This window comes from Danaus plexippus (genome assembly GCF_018135715.1).
Source record: "Danaus plexippus chromosome 9 unlocalized genomic scaffold, MEX_DaPlex mxdp_24, whole genome shotgun sequence".
Taxonomy (NCBI): domain Eukaryota; kingdom Metazoa; phylum Arthropoda; class Insecta; order Lepidoptera; family Nymphalidae; genus Danaus; species Danaus plexippus.
In genome coordinates, this window is record NW_026869847.1 from 4,938,830 (window position 1) to 4,956,662 (window position 17,833).

Here is a 17,833-nt window from a genome sequence, read left to right on the forward strand (position 1 = left end):
GTAACTTAGAAAACAAAAATGTACACTTATTTAAATGAAATATTTAAAGGACTTCAAATGATGATTACAGTTTTTTTCACACCTTAAACTATTGACCCAATGTGAAATTGCCTTAGTGGTATATATGTAGGTACATGTCTAGTTTAAGAGTCCTATATGTATCAGATGATTTTGACATTTAGTCTATATTTTGACCGTTTTGACATCTTATAGTTTTACCTACCTATTAGGTTTTTAATAGTTTTATCTATAATTATCTTAATGAAGATCAATAAATAATAGTTTTCGCTATGTAGCATTTCTCTTAGGGAATATGCGGGTATTTGGTAAATTCGGACCCTTAATTGGAGCTATCGATGCAGGAATATCAAACGTTAAATTTCTGGTAAATATTGTTATTACAGATTTTTTAAATTAAATCTGCTATTCAATAGTCAAAGTACTTGTAGGTTTTTGCAGCAAACACTTCAGAAGTCCTTACATACCACCAAGTATCTTTAAAACGTTTTAGTCCCCAAGAAGGATGGGTCGAACAAGACGCCTTAGAAATACTTTGTGCCGTTCTAGAATGTATCGAAGTAAGTATTTTTTATCACATTACTCCGATAGTTGTCCATGTTGTATATCAATTAATAATAAAACATTCTGATTTCTTGGCAGGTCACTGTAGACAATTTGAAAAAACTTGACATAAATCCTGAAGATGTTGTAGGTGTTGGAATTACAAACCAAAGAGAAACAACAATAATCTGGAATTCAACTACAGGAGAACCCCTATACAGTGCCATAAGTATGTTATTTACTTAATGTCTAATTAGAATATCATATGAATTAATGATCAATGTAACTTAATGGTTATTTTTAATATTTCAGTATGGTTAGACGTAAGAACCTCTCAAATTGTGGATAACCTCATGAAAACAAAAGCACCACAAACTATTAATGCTGTGGTACAGACAAGTGGGTTGCCATTGTCTACTTATTTCTCATCAGTGAAATTAAAGTGGCTTTTAGACAATGTTGGTAGTGTGAAACAAGCTGTTAACAATGGGGAATGCATGGCAGGCACTGTAGATTCCTGGTTGATATGGGTAATATTTCTCAAATATAACATAAAAATATTTTACCTGTATTAAAAGGTTAAGACAGTTATTTAATAAAATGTTTACATTTTGTAGAACTTAACTGGTGGTAGTAGAGGTGGGGTTCATGCTACAGATGTAACAAATGCCTCTCGCACTCAATTAATGTCTTTAACTACTTTGCAATGGGACAGGGGACTTCTACGCTTCTTTGATGTACCCATACAAATATTACCAAAGATTAAAAGCTGTTCAGAAATATATGGATATATATCTACAGGATCACTGCTAGGGACACCAATTGCTGGGGTAATGGAAGTCTCTTATCTTTTTGGTTTATCTAATTTACAGTTAACCTGAATTTAGATACTTACACTAGATTTAAATACTTATCACCATGGACATATAAACATTTTTAAATAACAAACTTCTATTTACAGTGTCTTGGAGACCAACAGGCTGCATTAATTGGACAAAATTGTCTGAACTTTGGACAAGTTAAATGTTCATATGGAACTGGTTGTTTTCTGTTATATAACACTGGTAATTTTTGTTATCAAGTAATTAATAATCATTTATACAAATAAGTATTATTTATTGGTATACTTTTCTATGTAAATAGACAGCATCTTCAAATCGTTTAGCTGTTTTATACCTATATTGTGCCTTTCCAACATTTGACCATATGCCTTATCAATATTCTAGGGGAGTCAATAGTACATTCTGAAAATGGTCTTCTTACAACAGTGGCTTACAAGCTTGGGCCTAACGCTCCCACAATTTATGCTTTAGAAGGATCAGTTGCAGTTGCAGGTGAAATTTTAATTCAATAAATATAAACATTATAAAAAATAAATATTAAATTAAATTTATGAGAGCTAATTGCTGGGGGAAAATTATAGCTTTTGAAATTTAATTTTTTTCAGGATAAAAAAATAATTTTTAAACTTAATGCATTAACTTTTACTTGACATTAAAAAGTGAAGAAGGCTTTTTAATATTTTATAAAGCCTCTTATCAAGAAGATTTACAGCTTCTATCAGTTCTTTTGTTGTTGCTATGGAATAGAAAATAACCAAGTAATAATAAGACAAATGTCTTTATCTAGGCGACACATTACAGTGGCTGAAGGATAGCCTGGGGATATTGAAGAATGTCTCTGAAGCAGAATTACATGTATCACAAGTGAGTGATAATGAAGAAGGAAGTGTTTGTTTTGTACCTGCATTTAATGGCTTATATTCTCCATATTGGAGAAAAGACGCCAGAGGGTAATAAATAATCATATAACTATTACTACATTAACTAATACGGCATACTTTTGATGACATAGTTTACCTAATGTATGCCCTGATTAACATAAATTTAAAAACAAAAAATAATGATTCTTTTCTAATTCACTTCTTAAAATGATAGAACCATAATTCTGCTTAAAAAAATTATAAAAATTAAAATATTATTTTAGTATAATCTGCGGCTTAAGTAGTAGCACGCGTCCCGCGCATTTGACGCGTGGTGCTCTAGAAGGAATCGTACAACAGGCGCGTGCTGTTGTCACCGCTTGTAACATGCCGGTAACACATCTGCTAGCTGACGGGTCGGCCGCTCAGAATGATACGCTTATGCAGATGCAGGCTGACGTCGTTGGAGTACCAGTGGTTAGAGCTTGTCACAATTTTAGATTACTAATATTTTCATGTAACATTTTAAAACCAAAAATATACACGGTGAAAAAAAAACTTTATATTAATTGATTTCTTTAAGTTTCGATCTCGATACTTCAAGGTTTAATGATCGTATGCCCACAGCGGCTATCTAAGCACCTTTTGCAAAAATCCATACAATTATATGTCCTCGTTATTAGTTATACCTATTGAAAAATATCAATTAAGTATAAGTTAATGTTAATCGTTCGACTATTAAAAAGAAACATATGTAGGTGCTTATGCAATTATAATATATATTGATTCCTGTTTTAATATTTCTTTAAGATCAGACCATTGATGACTGAGAGCACAGCCTTGGGTGCCGCCATAGTTGCAGGGCGAGCGTTGGCCGTATGGCCCGCTACTACACCTAGTCCTCCTGTTGATACTTTTTTGCCATCAACGACGTGTGAAGGTATTTAATTATTGTTACCTAATTATTATAAGTACCCCATAATATTATTACTGCAAAATAAGCATTTAGGTTTCGACTTAAATACTTCCTATCAGTAGAATTAATGATTTATATTTGTGTCCACTTCAATAATTAAACTGTTACAGAACGAGAAATTCGCCGAGTTCGTTTCGAAGCGGCTTTGGAACGATGTTTTGGGTGGGCTTCTGACGATAATAATACGGAAATTAATCAAGATGCTGGTAAGATTAGTTCCTATAATAATTTACATTGTTTCAAGCTTAGTGTAAATAAATGACCAAGATCCATAGTAGATACATCAAGCAGTTTTAATTAATGCTTTTAGAGTACAAATTTTCAAATAACACGATTTGATAATCAAATATACAATCAAAGTATTTGTTGCAGATGAAGTTGATTACACTACAGCTGTGTTACCTTCTGGTTTGTTCTTCCTAGGAACCGCACTTCTAGTAATAATAGCTGATAAATTGAGAATTATGTAGATGTAGAATAATTATCAGTCAAAACAGTAGTTACTAGTAGTTAAATACCTCCAGTGTTAGTCTGCTTAAATACAGTATTAAAATATTGTTAAATGAAATAAATAAATAAAATTAAATATTATACACATTGTACTTTCTTTGATATATAATGACACCCAATAATTATACTAAACAATAATATAAAATGCACAATTTATATGTTTATATTAGTGAAATTTTACAGATAATGAGGTTCTATCCTTTTATGACAGCAATGGGTCGTAATTTGACAGTCTTTTTGCTGATTCCAGCAGCATGGCAGGTGTCGACTACATCAGTCACATTTTTATAAGATTCTGGTGCCTCCTCCATGACAAGCTTTGGAGATGCAACTCTTATAGATATTCCTAAACTCTCTAACTTTCCTAAAACTTCCTTATAATCTATATTCCGCCGAGATTTGGCTCGAGACAGTGCTCGTCCCTAAAAATAATGAAATAATATTTTATATACAAATACAATAACAACAAACATTCTCAAAAATATTGTGACTAAATAAAAAAGTTTAATTTAAAAATCTACTATAAGGAACCAATCAGAGATATTTTAATGCAAATTTATTTAAATAATATATGGTACATTGCCTCTATACTTACTGCTCCATGACAAGTGGATCCAAAAGTTTCAGTCATCCCTTGTGGGGTTCCAGTGAGGACATAGCTGCAAGTACCCATAGATCCTCCGATCAAAACAGGCTGGCCGGTCAACTGGTAGTCTACAGGTATTAATGGATGATGTGGAGGGAAAGCTCTGGTGGAACCCTAGAATATAAAAATATAATATGTATTTGCAATTGCTGTAGATACTTGCAATAAAACAAACAAATAAATTTAATAAATAACTGTCAGTTTGTAAGTAATCTTACCTTTCTATGCACAAGAAGAGTTTTTATTTTTCCATCAACAATATGCTCCTCCATCTTAGCTATATTGTGAGAAACATCATAAATAACATGCATGTCTAAGTCATCAGGAGACATTTTGAACTGTTTTGCAAATGCCTGTCTGGTTAAGAATGTCATTGAACTTCTGTTAACCCAAGCAAAATTAGCAGCAGCTGCCATTGCTTTTAAGTAGTCCTGACCTTCAACTGAGTTTATCCTAGCACAGGCTAACTGTCTGTCATTCACTTCTATTTGATCTCTTTTCATGGCTTTCTCCATCTGTACTAAGGCATCAGTAGCAACTTGATGTCCAAAGCCTCTACTACCTGAATGGATCATAACACAAACTTGACCAATTCTTTCTAGCCCCATCTTTCCCGCACCAAATTTATCATAAATTTCATCAACCACTTGGATTTCTGCATAATGATTGCCAGCTCCTAGAGTTCCTAGTTGTGGCAGACCTCTCTTTTTTGCCCTTAGACTTACTTTAGATGGATCTGCATTTAGCATTCTTCCATACTCTTCACAATGTTCTTTGTCTTCAGCCCAAACATAGCCCTCTCTTAATGACCAATCCATTCCCATTTCTAAGGCCTCTTCCATATCCCTTGCATTCATTGGTATTATTCCTTTAGACCCCACTCCTACAGGTATGTGATCAAATAAACTCTGTGCCAATTGTTCCTAAGAATTATATAATGATAGTTTAAACATATTGTTCAAAAACCTAGGAACAGATTTTTAAAATTCTGGTTAGTTTTATAAACCTTCACATACCTTTATGGGTTGAACATCCTTCTCATGTAGGTTAGTTCTTAAAAGTCTAACACCACAATTTATGTCAAAGCCCACTCCACCAGGAGACACAATAGACTTTGGATTAGACATGTCAAATGCTGCCATATTACCTAATAATTTTTGAATAATTATTTCCTTTTGAATTTACAGCATATTTTCAAAAAAAAACAAAATATTACTTAAGTTTTTGCAATAGGCGACAAATCTTACTTAAGACACACAAAACAATTAATTTTAAAGACATCTTGTGACTTCTATCCCCAAAAAAGTTCTTACCGATGTCTAATAGGAATACAAATTATAAATACCTACTTATGTAAAATATAGAAACATAACAATTTAGTTTTCCATACCAATAGCAAATCCATAACCAGAGTGAATGTCTGGAAGACCGACAGATCGACCAACGATCCCAGGAAGAGCTGCCACATTCGCAATTTGTTTTACACCAGGAAGAAATCCACCTGTCATACCCGGCCGGCAGGAGTTTTTCAATTCTTCCAGCATTAGTCTTTCAAGTGTATTATTAACATAGAATACACCTTCAACATTCATATTAGGTTGGAAGCCTTTCTTAATCTTCCAACAGTGTGGATTCACCTTCTCTAAATATTTCAACTCCTCGTTATATTGCCGCACGACCATATTTCCTTTTTTTATATCTTCTTTAACACCCAACCTATGCAAGTAAACTGTCAATTGTTTTTGTATACAAAACTAACAATTCTTACCGTTAAGAAAAAAACCGATTTTATACTACAAGCTGAATACTAGAATTATTACTAATTATTGTGAAAGCGACTTGACAAGCATGTTGAAAAACTTAAATGTCATAATAACTGATTCTTTGACTATTTATAATTGACACTTCACAGCCAAGAATTAAATAGGAAACTTAAAAATTTGAAATGTTGGTTCTACTAATGCAATATATTCAAATTTACATTAAGATAAAAAAAAATACAATGAAAAAATATATTTTTTTTATGTAATAGATGCAACTTTACATTTTTTTACATAATCATGTCTGTATATAGAAGTATTATCTGTGAGTAGGTTTCATAATCGTTCTTGTCTAAAATTTAGAAAAACTTGTAATAAAGTTCCTACCTAATCTTGTTATTCTAATAATTGTTCATATTAAGTTAGAAATCGTGTTTTGAATAATACTCCGTAGTACAATGGCTGCGTTGATAAAACTTCGCCACATGCCTATTATTCAAAAGTCTGTTTGGAGTCATCTAACCAAAAACAGTCGCTGTATATCTACTTCTAAAAAAAATAGTGATAGCGCAACAACAGAATGTAAAGCTGAAGAAAAAAATTGGGTTAGTTATGGTTTTGACTACGATAGTAAGGAAGAGGATACTAATGCCCACCACGCAGCATTCTTTTTCTCAGTTTCGCTTTGTCTAGTTTTTGGTGGATTTTGTTGGGCATATGCACCAGATGTCCATATGAGAGACTGGGCACAAAGAGAAGCTTATATAGAATTGCATCGTAGAGAGAAAGCCGGCCTGCCTCCAATTGATCCCAACTATGTAAATCCTAAAACAGTGAAACTACCATCTGAAGATGAATTGTGTGATGTTGAAATTATTATCTAATTATATAGTTTGTATAAAAAGTGATAAAATGTAGTAGCAGTGAATTAGTAAATCAAGTAATTTACCTCCTTATTTATTCATCTCCTTATACTATATATATAATATCTGTAAATTACAATAAATTACCGACTATTACTATTATAGAATTCTTCCTATTTTGTTGACGTTGTTTAAATAAATAAAATGATCTTAAAAGATTAATTGTTCTAGTTTTTTTAGAGGTTATTGGGTTGGCATGTTTTACTATAATATTTATTTCGTATATATAAAAATTACTGGGCAAATAAAACAAATAAAATAAGTTTCTGTTTATTTTGCTACAACATTAACAATTCTCTTGTCGCTCAAAAGTGCATAGGCATTAGCTTCAGTAGTTGCAACTAAGGAATTAATACATGTACCAAGGTTTATTTCCCCGTCAGGATGCAATTTATCTTGGTCTATTTTCCACCTGCGCATACAGCCATCCCATCCTCCAGTCCACACCATATTTCCAACTACTGCCAAACTCGTTAATATCATGTCACTGACCTATGTGAATAGTTAAAATCATTAGATTTTGGTGCATTTAGTAAGTTGTTGAAGTGACAAGTAAAAAATTTTAGATAAGTAATTAGTTTAAAGTCTATATTAAAATTTATTTTGGTTTTCTAGAACTGATACTGAAAATAGTAGGTCATTTTTTAAATTCTGTTCAGTTACCTTGACCTCATGTAGCTTGTTAAACTTTTTCTCTAAAGATAACTCGTGGAGTTGAATGTTATTACCACCTCGTCCTGTTACAACAAGTTTCGATCCACTTATCCTCAAGGGAGCACGTCCCTCCATAACATGTTGGGTGACAAATCGGTCTTTTGATACATCTGAACAGAAATTGTAAAAAAAATTACTAAATCCTTACACAGAGTACAACTATATTTACGAATTTTTCTATTGTAAAAGTATTTAAGTACCAGGTTTAATTTCAGTAACCGTCACATAGAGATCACGGGCCGTAAACATAAAAGGTGGACTTATTTCGAGATCTTTTACTTCCTCCAGAACATTATATTTAGCTTTTAAGTTAGTGTCCTCAAAACATACACCTGTAACAAAAATTCAAATGGCAAGAAAACTAACAACTTTACGAATGACATTCGGTAGATTACAGTTAAACTAAAAGTTACGATTTTTAAACTTACATTCCCTAATTCATCGCCAGCATATAATAATTTACCGAACACACACAGGGATCCTATATCACCGTCAGGAGGTGGCAATTCCGAAATTTTGTCACCTGCTGATGTCCATACCCTTACTCCGCCATCGTTGGAAGCTGAATAAACTTTTCCTTCACTAGCTGCTAATGCAAATAACTGAACCCCGTGAGCCATCCATGAAGAACTGGGATTCAGATGTTCATCATAGGTCTAAATAAATGAAATAAAACGTAAAAAAAAATTGAAATTGAGTGAGTGATAACGATGAGTTTATTAGTTTCAATTAAAATTAAAAATGCTCGTTGCAGTCTTCGAGGGATTAATCATTTGGTTAAACTAAAAATATTTAGTCTTATAAAATAAAATCTCAATTTATTAAACTTACATTAATAAAACCGTTATCAGTACCAACAATTAATTTTTCGCTCCATGTGGCTAAGCAAGGTTCCGAGTCGATTTTCCTTTCCGTTTTAACTAGAAGAGTCATTTCGAATTAAGAATAAATAAAATTATAAACAATTATTAAGAAAGTAATGACAAAACTGTTATTGAGATTTGAAACTGTCTGATGCAAGACGTCCTTTCGATGGGACTAAAATAGATGGAACAGCTAACTTTAGATTTGTTACTATTTGTACACATACATATTTGTGTATCTCTTCTAGATCTTAATGGAAATTTGCTTCCAAAAGTTCTATGACAACGCTAGTATTTAGGTACAAAAATTAGACTACAAAGTATTCTTGTTTATAACATAAGATAATAATTTCCCTTAGAGTTAAATAAAAACTGTAATTTGATATTTAATTAAAATACCACAGCTTTATTTATTCTTCCTAAATATTTAGATACACAATGAAATTTTATTAATTAAAACCTGCGTCTCAACCTTATACCTACAATTAATGAAAACTATACGAGAATAGACTATCTGGTGCGGAAACAGTCGAAATAACGTTGCCATACACTACGTGAAAGTGAAAATGCTGAATTACTTCGACATAATAGCACCGTGAGACACTTCTCATTAACTCCATATTGAAGTACGACGGTGGTCGACTTGCGTAATAACGGAAACTAAAAACAATTCCGACACTTTTGTTCTAGCTTATCGCCGTTTTGAATAGGATGAAAACAGAAATACTCATCTTTAGAAACTGCAACGTATTACTAGTAGTACTCAGAGTCTATATTTTACAAACCAATTAAAAAGTAGGTAACTTACTACTTGACAGTTTGAAAAAAATCACATTTTTTTATTTTTAAGGTATTATACGAAAATAAGAAATTACACGTTACATATAATAATAGGATGTATAATTATTCTAAATAACGTCTATTTTTGTTGTGGCAAGAAATACTTATTAGTCGAGTAAGCATTACATACCTACCTATTACCTACATCTACAAATTTATTATTACAAATACTTGTCGTACCTATAAATTTCATTAATAATTAAATAAGTCATTTTATTTTGTAAAAATCATATTACAAAATTTTTGACTTTTTATTAAAATTGTCTAAGAACCTTTCAAAAAGAAATTATTTAATTTGTTGATAATATTTTAAATTTAATAAAAACTTCTCGGGACTTTTATGAATTATAAAATATATTACCATAACATTTCAGTGTATAACTTTCAAATAAAGCTATTATATTTATAACAGTAAAAATAAATTACTCAACAAATATCCTAGCTATTTGACAGGTTTTCATTTTTAGCGCATAACTAACAAACCCCTTCTGTAAATTTATTAACACTTAACGTAATACTTACCTACCGACTGAAAATTATGGTTGCATAAAAGAACCTAGATGACCTCAAGCTTATTTATGTTATTTACTTAAATAATACCATGAAGATTACGCATGTGCTCATTTGTAAACCAGGATTGTAATCGTTCTTACGGCAATCAACTACTATTGATTATCATCTCAGAAAACACAATGCATATTTTTTAAAACATTTAATAATACGTACAAAGTATAAAATAATATTTACAAGCACACATCAATTTGATGCAAGACAAAAAGATGCAGTATAGTTCAAGTTGGCAAATCTAACCTTACGTCTGTCACAATACAATCCCAAAATATATTTTGACAATTTTAATTTAATCTAACGAGAACATTTCGGCTATTGCATTTGTTGCTATACTACACCAATTAAAGTATTAAGGTATTTGGTAAATTATTTTGTAATAATTGTGCCACGCGGGATCAATAAAATTAATAAATCGTTTAGGGGGCGCCGTATTCGGATGACGGTTCAGATGCCGGTGGACCGTATGAAGGTGCTGGTGGTGAGGCGTCAGGGTATCCTTCTTGTTTCTAAGAAAAAAAAAATATAAATATTTTTATTACATGTGTACATCCTTACTTTGATCTTAAAATGTTGCTTATGATTAATTAAACTATAAACCGAAATGAAATAAATAAAAATAAAATATATAAGAAACAATAACTATAATGAATTTATATTATAGAATTATGTGTTTTTACAAGCATTGCGATTAATTCGACAATATTAACTTTCTACACCAATTTTTTGTAACGATTTTTGAACAGTTATGCAATCACATATAACTGTTAGTTTCTCTCCGAAGTTTCTAATCATCCCGCAATTAAAACGCTATTTGACAGATATACCATCACCCCGAAGTTGAATTGAACCGTGTAACATGAATTGCAATATTCTAATTTGGGTGCCCTTGGATCAGAAACGTGTGAGGTACAGCGAGCAAAAAAAAAATGGGAATACTATAATTTTTTTCCCTATATGTTAAAAAGAAAAAATATGTGGACTTCAAAATACTGTTGCCCATTTAGAACTTTGGGAGGTGTACTGGAAATACAGAATCATTAGGGACGAAAGGCGGTAGCAAAACAAAAATTTGAAAACAAGTTTCTAGAAATAAACTACCATTTGTAATGTAAGCATGGAAATCAAATCATACAATCTGGAAAGCGTGATACAGATGCTTAAATACACGGATAATTTAGATGCCTATATTGCATGAATTTTACAATTTCAATTAAGTAATTTTGTGTAATTAATCTTGATTCATAGAAAACAAGTTCATACAATTGTTTATCGTACCTATAAAAGAAAGGAAGAAGAAAAGTGATGTAACTAGATATTGTTATTTTGAAACCGTATTCGAGTTGAAAATTATATTTGTTCAATTACGTACTAAAAATATAACGGACATAAGCAATATTGTACCTTTCTAAATGAACTATTATTTATATCTAAAATCGATGTATGTAACTTATATTAAATAATAAATAAGATACCTGAAATATTTTCAAATTAAATATTGTTGTACTCTACCTGTGTCTTGTATCTGATGAAGTAGACCTCCGGCTTGGATGGTTGAGTGGGTGCTGGAGTAGGAATGACAATGTCAGGTTGATCTTCTGGTTTCTTAACCAGCACGTATACGAGGGTCTTTTCCTCGTTCTGGGGTTGCACAGGGATGACTGGCGCGGTTGGTGCCGGAGGAGCTGGTGCCTTGATGAACACTATCTTATAATGCTTCTGCGGTGGTGGCACGTAAATTTGTTTCGCTGGTGGTGGGCGTTCGTTGTCAGGGGGTGGCACATGTACGTACACATGCTTGTGAACAATCGGCTGCTGAGGTGGCCCATACTGAGGGGCTGGGACTCCATAGGAAGTTGAAGGTGGCCCGTACGATGACGGTGGTTCCGGCCGGGCAAGCACGCAGGCCGTCACCGCAGCGAAAATTAATGACCTCAATACCTGTGTAAAAAATGTTCATTACATAAACATATTCCTCTTACTATTCCATTTTAAGCAATAGAGGTCATTAAAATTGGGCAATATGTAACATCGCTATTATAATCAAATTCAATAACACTTATTTTATTTTCAAGATTTAATGTCGCCACTGGGTCAAGAAGTTTAAGTGGCTATGGCTCTACCCAGTACCTACCATCTTGTCACACATCCTGTCACAGAGTCTGAGAAGGTGTAATGTGCAGATACCTGATGCACCACCGTTTATATGAGATGTATGTTCCATGTCCGGGGAGGGGGCACTTTCGATGGTTCTCATAGTTTACGCAATGCGATGGGGTCCACGTCGCCTTACAGCCGACATAGTGGCGACTTCACACGTTTAAACTAATAAAAGATAAACAAATTTAATTAATTATTTTGGTTTAGAAAAATATACATATTTCTTTTGCATTGATAAAGGACATCATTCATCTCATATTATAATTTACTATGGACATAAAATAGAACCTAAAAAGCTGATAAAACTATAATGCACGTTTTTATATATTTTTTATCAAACTCATTAGATTTTTTGTTTTTGAAACATTCATATATCGAATATCTCATTCTAGTAGGTCAATGTTTATCAGTTGAGTATTAAATAAAAATAATACATTAGAGATTTAAAAAAAAAATAAGTGAATGTACGCAAAGTTCACATGTTAAAGATGGTAGAGGTTAAGAGGCGTATAAAAGCAAAAGTTTGCAGAATTTTTACCTTAAGCATTCTTAAATTTCATATAATAAGTAGTAATACAAGGTACTTGTGGGTTTAATCCTTAAATAAATATTCAGGATCCAGCATTTAAATACTATTATTATAAATAATATAATTTTAATAAGACAGATATATTATTATTCTATTATGAAAACAAATATTAATTAAAGTTTCAATATATTTGGTGATACTTAGCAGTTAGCTTACCATCAATTAAGTACCTACTTACATCAGTACTTTAATGTCAAAATACGGATGGAATTTTTTTATGGATATTCTTTTCTCTCAGTGATTTGCCGTTTTTAGAGTTTACGGTTATACTGGCACATTTTTTTATAGTGACCATTTTATACGTACCTAAACTGTTTAAATAGTCCATATATAAATATGTCTGCTTGAAGTGTATTCACTCAAATATTTGGACAGTGAATACTGATTATTTTATTATTTAACTCGATGAAAGTATTCCGTTTAATTTTGCTAACGAAAATACTGCTTTACAAAAATTTTAAATAATTGTTTTGACATGACACTCTCTAACGTATTTCTACTTATACCTTACAAGAACATACATTTCTTTTATTTTCTGATATATCTTTACAGAAAACTTTGATGATATTATGAAAATTGTAAAATATATATACTTCTTCAAGTCCTACCTTCAATTAAAATCAGATTCCTACCATACTAGCGAATAGATACTTCTAATAGAAAAGTGTTTGGTCTATATTAAAGTTGCTGTAGTATTATTTATTATATATTAACATTTATTTACAAAACTGTTTCTAATCAGAGGCTTAACATGCATTCAGCGATAGCCTTATGCGTTTGTAGTCTTGATTGATTCCACGGTTCAACGTCGACCAATCGCATGAAATGCAATTTAAAATCTTTTTTAAACAACCTAATGCAATGATTATTAGCCCAGTGATTACCGAGAGCATCGGTATGTGAATATTAAGAGTAGGCATGATAAAAACTTCAAAGAAGTGTTTTTGAACAAAAGTAATAGTTTTATAGCCAGTGGATAAAAAAAAACGTGCATGGTGAGTCTGAACGTAACTCGTGAACTGTTAAATTTAGTTGTGATAAGCGGTGTGTAATTAAATGCATAATTGAAAGTTGTTATACAAATTTTATTTATACATGTAGTGAATTTTACTGTTTTTTAATCAACCAGAAAGATTCAAAACAAAGCTTATCGGTGTTTACAAAAGCGATTCGTTGAATACTTATAACAATAATATTCTATAAGTTGACGATGTAGGTAGCTTGTGGGTATTTTTTATGTCAATATGACTTAAGATTTTAAAGTTTAAACTAACATAACTCTGTAAAGAAAAAAAACAAAACAAAACAGGTCGATCGTGTGAGTCAAACCACAGTTTGTTAACTAGTCTGTATTGTTAGAGACTTAATTACCATTGATTGGTGTGTCACAGCATCTCAGAGTGGAGTCGGGAATCAATCACAATCAAACATCCTCTGTTACACTAAGGACATGTAAACATCGGAAGTAGACGGCTTAAGATCTTGCTTTTTATTGCAAAGTGTATAATGGATTATTTGTCGAAATTCAGGTTTTTCAGTGTTTACAAGGTTTGTACTTACATTTATTCGTTTTGTTAAGGTAACCCCTATATATTTTTATTTAATCGCAGCACATCCATTTTTAACTTCTTAAATTAAAATATTTTTTTTATTCTAAATTACATTTAATAAAAAGCCGTCGTCTATTTTTTAAGTCTGCTATCCCACCGCGAAACATCAATCCTATTTATTTATAGTTCCGGCTGAATATAGCAGATCTTTAACAGGCTGTGTAAGCCTTTTTTTATTCCTCATATCGGACAAAATATCGGAAAGATAATATGGAACAAAATCACTCGACAATACCGATGATAATAATTTTTATGTATTAAGTAATTGTCTTTTGCAATATATGATTTTTTTTTATATCTTGAAATTTTTTAGAGAACTCCTAGATTAAATATGAAACTTGCAACGGAATCAAGCCCTTAAATTAAAAAGTTAGGTCCGGAAACTTTTTTATAATATAAATTTTTAATGTACTTTAGAAAATCCATACCAGATATTTTAACTCGCCATCCTAATTATCACTTTTTTTGGACGGGTGCTTTATTGCACTAAAAATAGAAGAATTTTAAAATCACTGTTAAATCTCTGATATAATTAAAAATCTGTCTATGAGAGAATCACAAACAACACAAAAGGACATAACCTACTGTTTTTTGTTACTCTTATGTACCTGTGACATCAATAAGTACTGATTTCAAATTATTTAATTTTAATGAAATTGTTTAAGATATATAAATAAATATATAAATTTATATCAGAGTTAAAATGTATTTGTTAAAAGTAAAAATTTAAGTGTGCAATGTTTACAAATGTGAAGTTATAATGGAACGCTTCGACTTTGAATCATTTTGCAATTTATCAAGGTTTTGATAAAGAGTTTTAAAACACGGAGTTTTTAATGTTTTTGTTATAAATAATTGGAGACAAATGATTGGATATATGTATATCGATTTTAGGTGCTTATTTTTTAAATACCTAAATATAATTCACCTGTTTTAAAGAAATATTATTATCAGTCCCTTCTTAAAATAATTAGTAATGCAAATTATTTTTATTGGTAATTTTTAACGTCATTGTATTGTCGCTTTCAAGATAACTATTCTTGTTTTCTCAAAAGATGTTACAGCAAATATTTTCAAGGTTGACATTAAAAAAAAATCATTAATTTTATACAATGACCTGGCACTTTTTCTAAAGACCAAACACTTAGATTCATTCATATGCAATTTTAAAAATATATGTGAAATACTTTCTTTTATTTTGAACTTTTATTAATAATTTCCGCCTAAAATAAGTTATCTTCATTAAAAAAAATCTATATTTAATAAACACTAACTGGATTTATGTTTAATGTACACAAAATAATTATTGCATGATTGAGAAATAATGCATTTGAGTCATTTTAAACGTATTTTTTAATATACATTGGACTTACAGTTACAAATATAATTAATGGTTTTATGGTTATATAATACTATAAAGTCATAAATTTATTTCTTGTGTCTTTTTACATCGTTAAACCTCATAGCCCTTAATTTGTGACTCATATTGAAATTTAAAACAACGGTTATTCTTAATTGCTTGGAATGTAATAGTACATATTCTCCCATGGCGAGTTCCACGCACTTTAAGGGGAATCATGAGATGGCTCGTACCGGAATTTACCGCCTAAAGGAAGTTGCAACGAGAATGGAACCGGTTTTTTCCGACTTAATCGTTTGTTATCACCGTGTCTGAAACAACAAGCAAACGCAATGATGAATAACTAAAGGGCGGTCTTTGTGTTTCATATACATATTTAGATTTTTAAAACCTTCACGCTTTAAGCAATTTATCAAAGCACAAGTTATTCATATTAATTTTATATTTAATATTCAAATCGAATCAGAAGTATTTTATCTTTATTTTATTACCGTAAATGTAACAAAACTGATTTCATTTTACCTATAGTTCATTCAGTACGTTTCCAGTCTTTGAAAATAAATGTAAACAAAAACTGCAAAATAGTGTTAAGGTTTCATACCTAAAGCCACAAAAACGGAGTCCTTGTCCTTATTTTGTTGTTCGTTGGTTTGATTGTCGAGAAGTTATAGATGCATACCTAAATACTTAAAGGTGCCGGTTTATACTTAGCTAATATCGTGTTCAGCATATTAAGCTTTCAAAAAACCTAAAACTATATTTCTGATGAGTTAAAGTCTAACATCTTACAGTAAAATCAATCTCTGGATATATCTCAAAAGCTAGGTACATATATTTTCGGAATTACTAACTTTATTGCAATGAATAAACTAACCGCGATCCATGTGGATGTTGGGAAGCAACAGTTTGTTAAGGGATAATTTATTACTAGATACTAATATTTAGGACCTACATTTTAATAATAACTTTGTTTTTAAATTTCGTCTTTTCATTCACCCCTATTTTTTAATAATTTTGTATTTATTTATTAGTACAGCTGACTTGGGTTTCGGTCAAACTTGCATTTGTCCGTTTTTCATTTTGATCGCGGGTTAACTATTTAATTAATCGATAAAAAATAATTAACAAGTTAAATGCCAGCTGTTCCTCTAATGGTTTTATTTATCCGTCGTAATTGAGAAGAGGCTAGTGCGTTTTTCATAGTAATTAATGAAAAACACCCATTTGTCAATTATTTAATTAAGTCTTGAATTCCACTTTTTTTTCAGGTTGTATTTTTATATACAATTTTCTCCACATCTTTTACAAACGCAGCGGCTAAATTACTTGTATTAAACACAAGTCAAATTGACAACTTCGAACAGATACAAAATGATACAAATATCGAACTATTTCATTGGGAAGACTACACTGTTCTCGCTGCTATGCTCATCATATCTTGTGGTATTGGGGTATTTTACGGATATTTCGGAGAAAAACAAATGACAGGAGACGACTTTCTTCTTGGTGGATCGTCTATGGGAACGTTTCCGATGGCACTCAGTTTAGCGGCGAGGTTGGTACCGTCATAGCAAAAATATGCAAAGAATACATACATATTATATATGCTACACGCTAAATGAATATAAAATCAGAAATATAATTTAAATAAACAATAGCTGTAGATTAGCATAGAAAATTACATAAGCACTTCGATATTTTCTCTAAGTGTTTAATTTTAACAGTATTAAAATGTAAAGTGCTACGTGTTAATTCTGTTATGTAAAAATATTTAGTTATTTTCAATATATTTTTTTCATATGAATAATTACAGCATGCCTTTATTTGCAGCTTTATTACAGCCATTGAGTTGTTAGGGAATCCGGCAGAGATGTTTATAGCCGGTGGTCAATTTTGGATGATCTGTATAGCCTTCGTCCTTACAGTGCCCGTTGCAAGTCAATTATACCTACCAGTGTTTATGAGGCTTCGACTGACATCATGTTACGAATATTTGGTAAGGAGTGGTGGTCTTTAAAATATATACCTAATAATAACCGAGTATTTACATAA

At 31.2% G+C, this 17,833-nt stretch overlaps 5 protein-coding genes across 5 annotated transcripts; 2 read left to right on the top strand and 3 right to left on the bottom strand.

Moving 5' to 3' along the window:
- The first annotated feature begins 199 nt into the window (after positions 1-199).
- On the top strand, positions 200-3,836 carry LOC133320122 (glycerol kinase-like). Its single transcript, XM_061527239.1, has 12 exons — positions 200-385; positions 450-578; positions 661-790; positions 874-1,091; positions 1,179-1,391; positions 1,523-1,625; positions 1,788-1,895; positions 2,191-2,353; positions 2,548-2,740; positions 3,074-3,203; positions 3,350-3,445; positions 3,612-3,836. The coding sequence occupies exons 1-12, from the start codon at positions 314-316 to the stop codon at positions 3,707-3,709; spliced, it is 1,653 nt and encodes a 550-aa protein (XP_061383223.1). The 5' UTR covers positions 200-313; the 3' UTR covers positions 3,710-3,836.
- LOC116767367 (RNA-splicing ligase RtcB homolog) lies at positions 3,514-6,252 on the bottom strand. The gene is made up of 5 exons (XM_032657654.2): positions 5,786-6,252; positions 5,412-5,542; positions 4,614-5,318; positions 4,345-4,509; positions 3,514-4,171 (listed from the first exon to the last, which is right to left on the bottom strand). The coding sequence occupies exons 1-5, from the start codon at positions 6,075-6,077 to the stop codon at positions 3,944-3,946; spliced, it is 1,521 nt and encodes a 506-aa protein (XP_032513545.1). The 5' UTR covers positions 6,078-6,252; the 3' UTR covers positions 3,514-3,943.
- A 261-nt stretch (positions 6,253-6,513) lies between these two features.
- Positions 6,514-7,240, top strand: LOC133320127 (NADH dehydrogenase [ubiquinone] 1 beta subcomplex subunit 11, mitochondrial-like). The gene has a single exon (XM_061527267.1). It carries the CDS (start codon positions 6,614-6,616, stop codon positions 7,037-7,039), a length of 426 nt encoding a protein of 141 aa, XP_061383251.1. The 5' UTR covers positions 6,514-6,613; the 3' UTR covers positions 7,040-7,240.
- Positions 7,241-7,336: 96 nt separating this feature from the next.
- On the bottom strand, positions 7,337-8,839 carry LOC133320128 (uncharacterized). Its single transcript, XM_061527268.1, has 5 exons — positions 8,624-8,839; positions 8,217-8,448; positions 7,993-8,124; positions 7,742-7,902; positions 7,337-7,570 (listed from the first exon to the last, which is right to left on the bottom strand). The coding sequence occupies exons 1-5, from the start codon at positions 8,723-8,725 to the stop codon at positions 7,349-7,351; spliced, it is 849 nt and encodes a 282-aa protein (XP_061383252.1). The 5' UTR covers positions 8,726-8,839; the 3' UTR covers positions 7,337-7,348.
- Positions 8,840-10,192: 1,353 nt separating this feature from the next.
- On the bottom strand, positions 10,193-12,387 carry LOC116767597 (uncharacterized). Its single transcript, XM_032657995.2, has 3 exons — positions 12,197-12,387; positions 11,575-12,003; positions 10,193-10,571 (listed from the first exon to the last, which is right to left on the bottom strand). Exons 1-3 carry the CDS (start codon positions 12,317-12,319, stop codon positions 10,482-10,484), a joined length of 642 nt encoding a protein of 213 aa, XP_032513886.2. The 5' UTR covers positions 12,320-12,387; the 3' UTR covers positions 10,193-10,481.
- Positions 12,388-17,833: the final 5,446 nt, after the last annotated feature.

What these genes read in the sequence shown, in the direction of transcription:
- LOC116767597 (XM_032657995.2), bottom strand. Translation starts at nt 12,319, where the DNA reads ATGAGAACCATCGAAAGTGCCCCCTCCCCGGACATGGAACATACATCT. An exon ending in ACAGGATGTGTGACAAGATG is followed by an intron (nt 12,004 to 12,196) that starts GTAGGTACTGGG and finishes TTTTTTACACAG; the next exon opens with GTATTGAGGTCATTAATTTT. An exon ending in TCATCAGATACAAGACACAG is followed by an intron (nt 10,572 to 11,574) that starts GTAGAGTACAAC and finishes TTTTTTTCTTAG; the next exon opens with AAACAAGAAGGATACCCTGA.
- LOC133320127 (XM_061527267.1), top strand. Translation starts at nt 6,614, where the DNA reads ATGGCTGCGTTGATAAAACTTCGCCACATGCCTATTATTCAAAAGTCT.
- LOC116767367 (XM_032657654.2), bottom strand. Translation starts at nt 6,077, where the DNA reads ATGGTCGTGCGGCAATATAACGAGGAGTTGAAATATTTAGAGAAGGTG. An exon ending in TGGTTATGGATTTGCTATTG is followed by an intron (nt 5,543 to 5,785) that starts GTATGGAAAACT and finishes AAAAATTATTAG; the next exon opens with GTAATATGGCAGCATTTGAC. An exon ending in CTCTTCTTGTGCATAGAAAG is followed by an intron (nt 4,510 to 4,613) that starts GTAAGATTACTT and finishes TTTATATTCTAG; the next exon opens with GGTTCCACCAGAGCTTTCCC.
- LOC133320128 (XM_061527268.1), bottom strand. Translation starts at nt 8,725, where the DNA reads ATGACTCTTCTAGTTAAAACGGAAAGGAAAATCGACTCGGAACCTTGC. An exon ending in CGATGAATTAGGGAATGTAA is followed by an intron (nt 8,125 to 8,216) that starts GTTTAAAAATCG and finishes TTTTTGTTACAG; the next exon opens with GTGTATGTTTTGAGGACACT. An exon ending in GGTTACTGAAATTAAACCTG is followed by an intron (nt 7,903 to 7,992) that starts GTACTTAAATAC and finishes ATTTCTGTTCAG; the next exon opens with ATGTATCAAAAGACCGATTT.
- LOC133320122 (XM_061527239.1), top strand. Translation starts at nt 314, where the DNA reads ATGCGGGTATTTGGTAAATTCGGACCCTTAATTGGAGCTATCGATGCA. An exon ending in TAGGGACACCAATTGCTGGG is followed by an intron (nt 1,392 to 1,522) that starts GTAATGGAAGTC and finishes TTCTATTTACAG; the next exon opens with TGTCTTGGAGACCAACAGGC. An exon ending in GCCATCAACGACGTGTGAAG is followed by an intron (nt 3,204 to 3,349) that starts GTATTTAATTAT and finishes AAACTGTTACAG; the next exon opens with AACGAGAAATTCGCCGAGTT.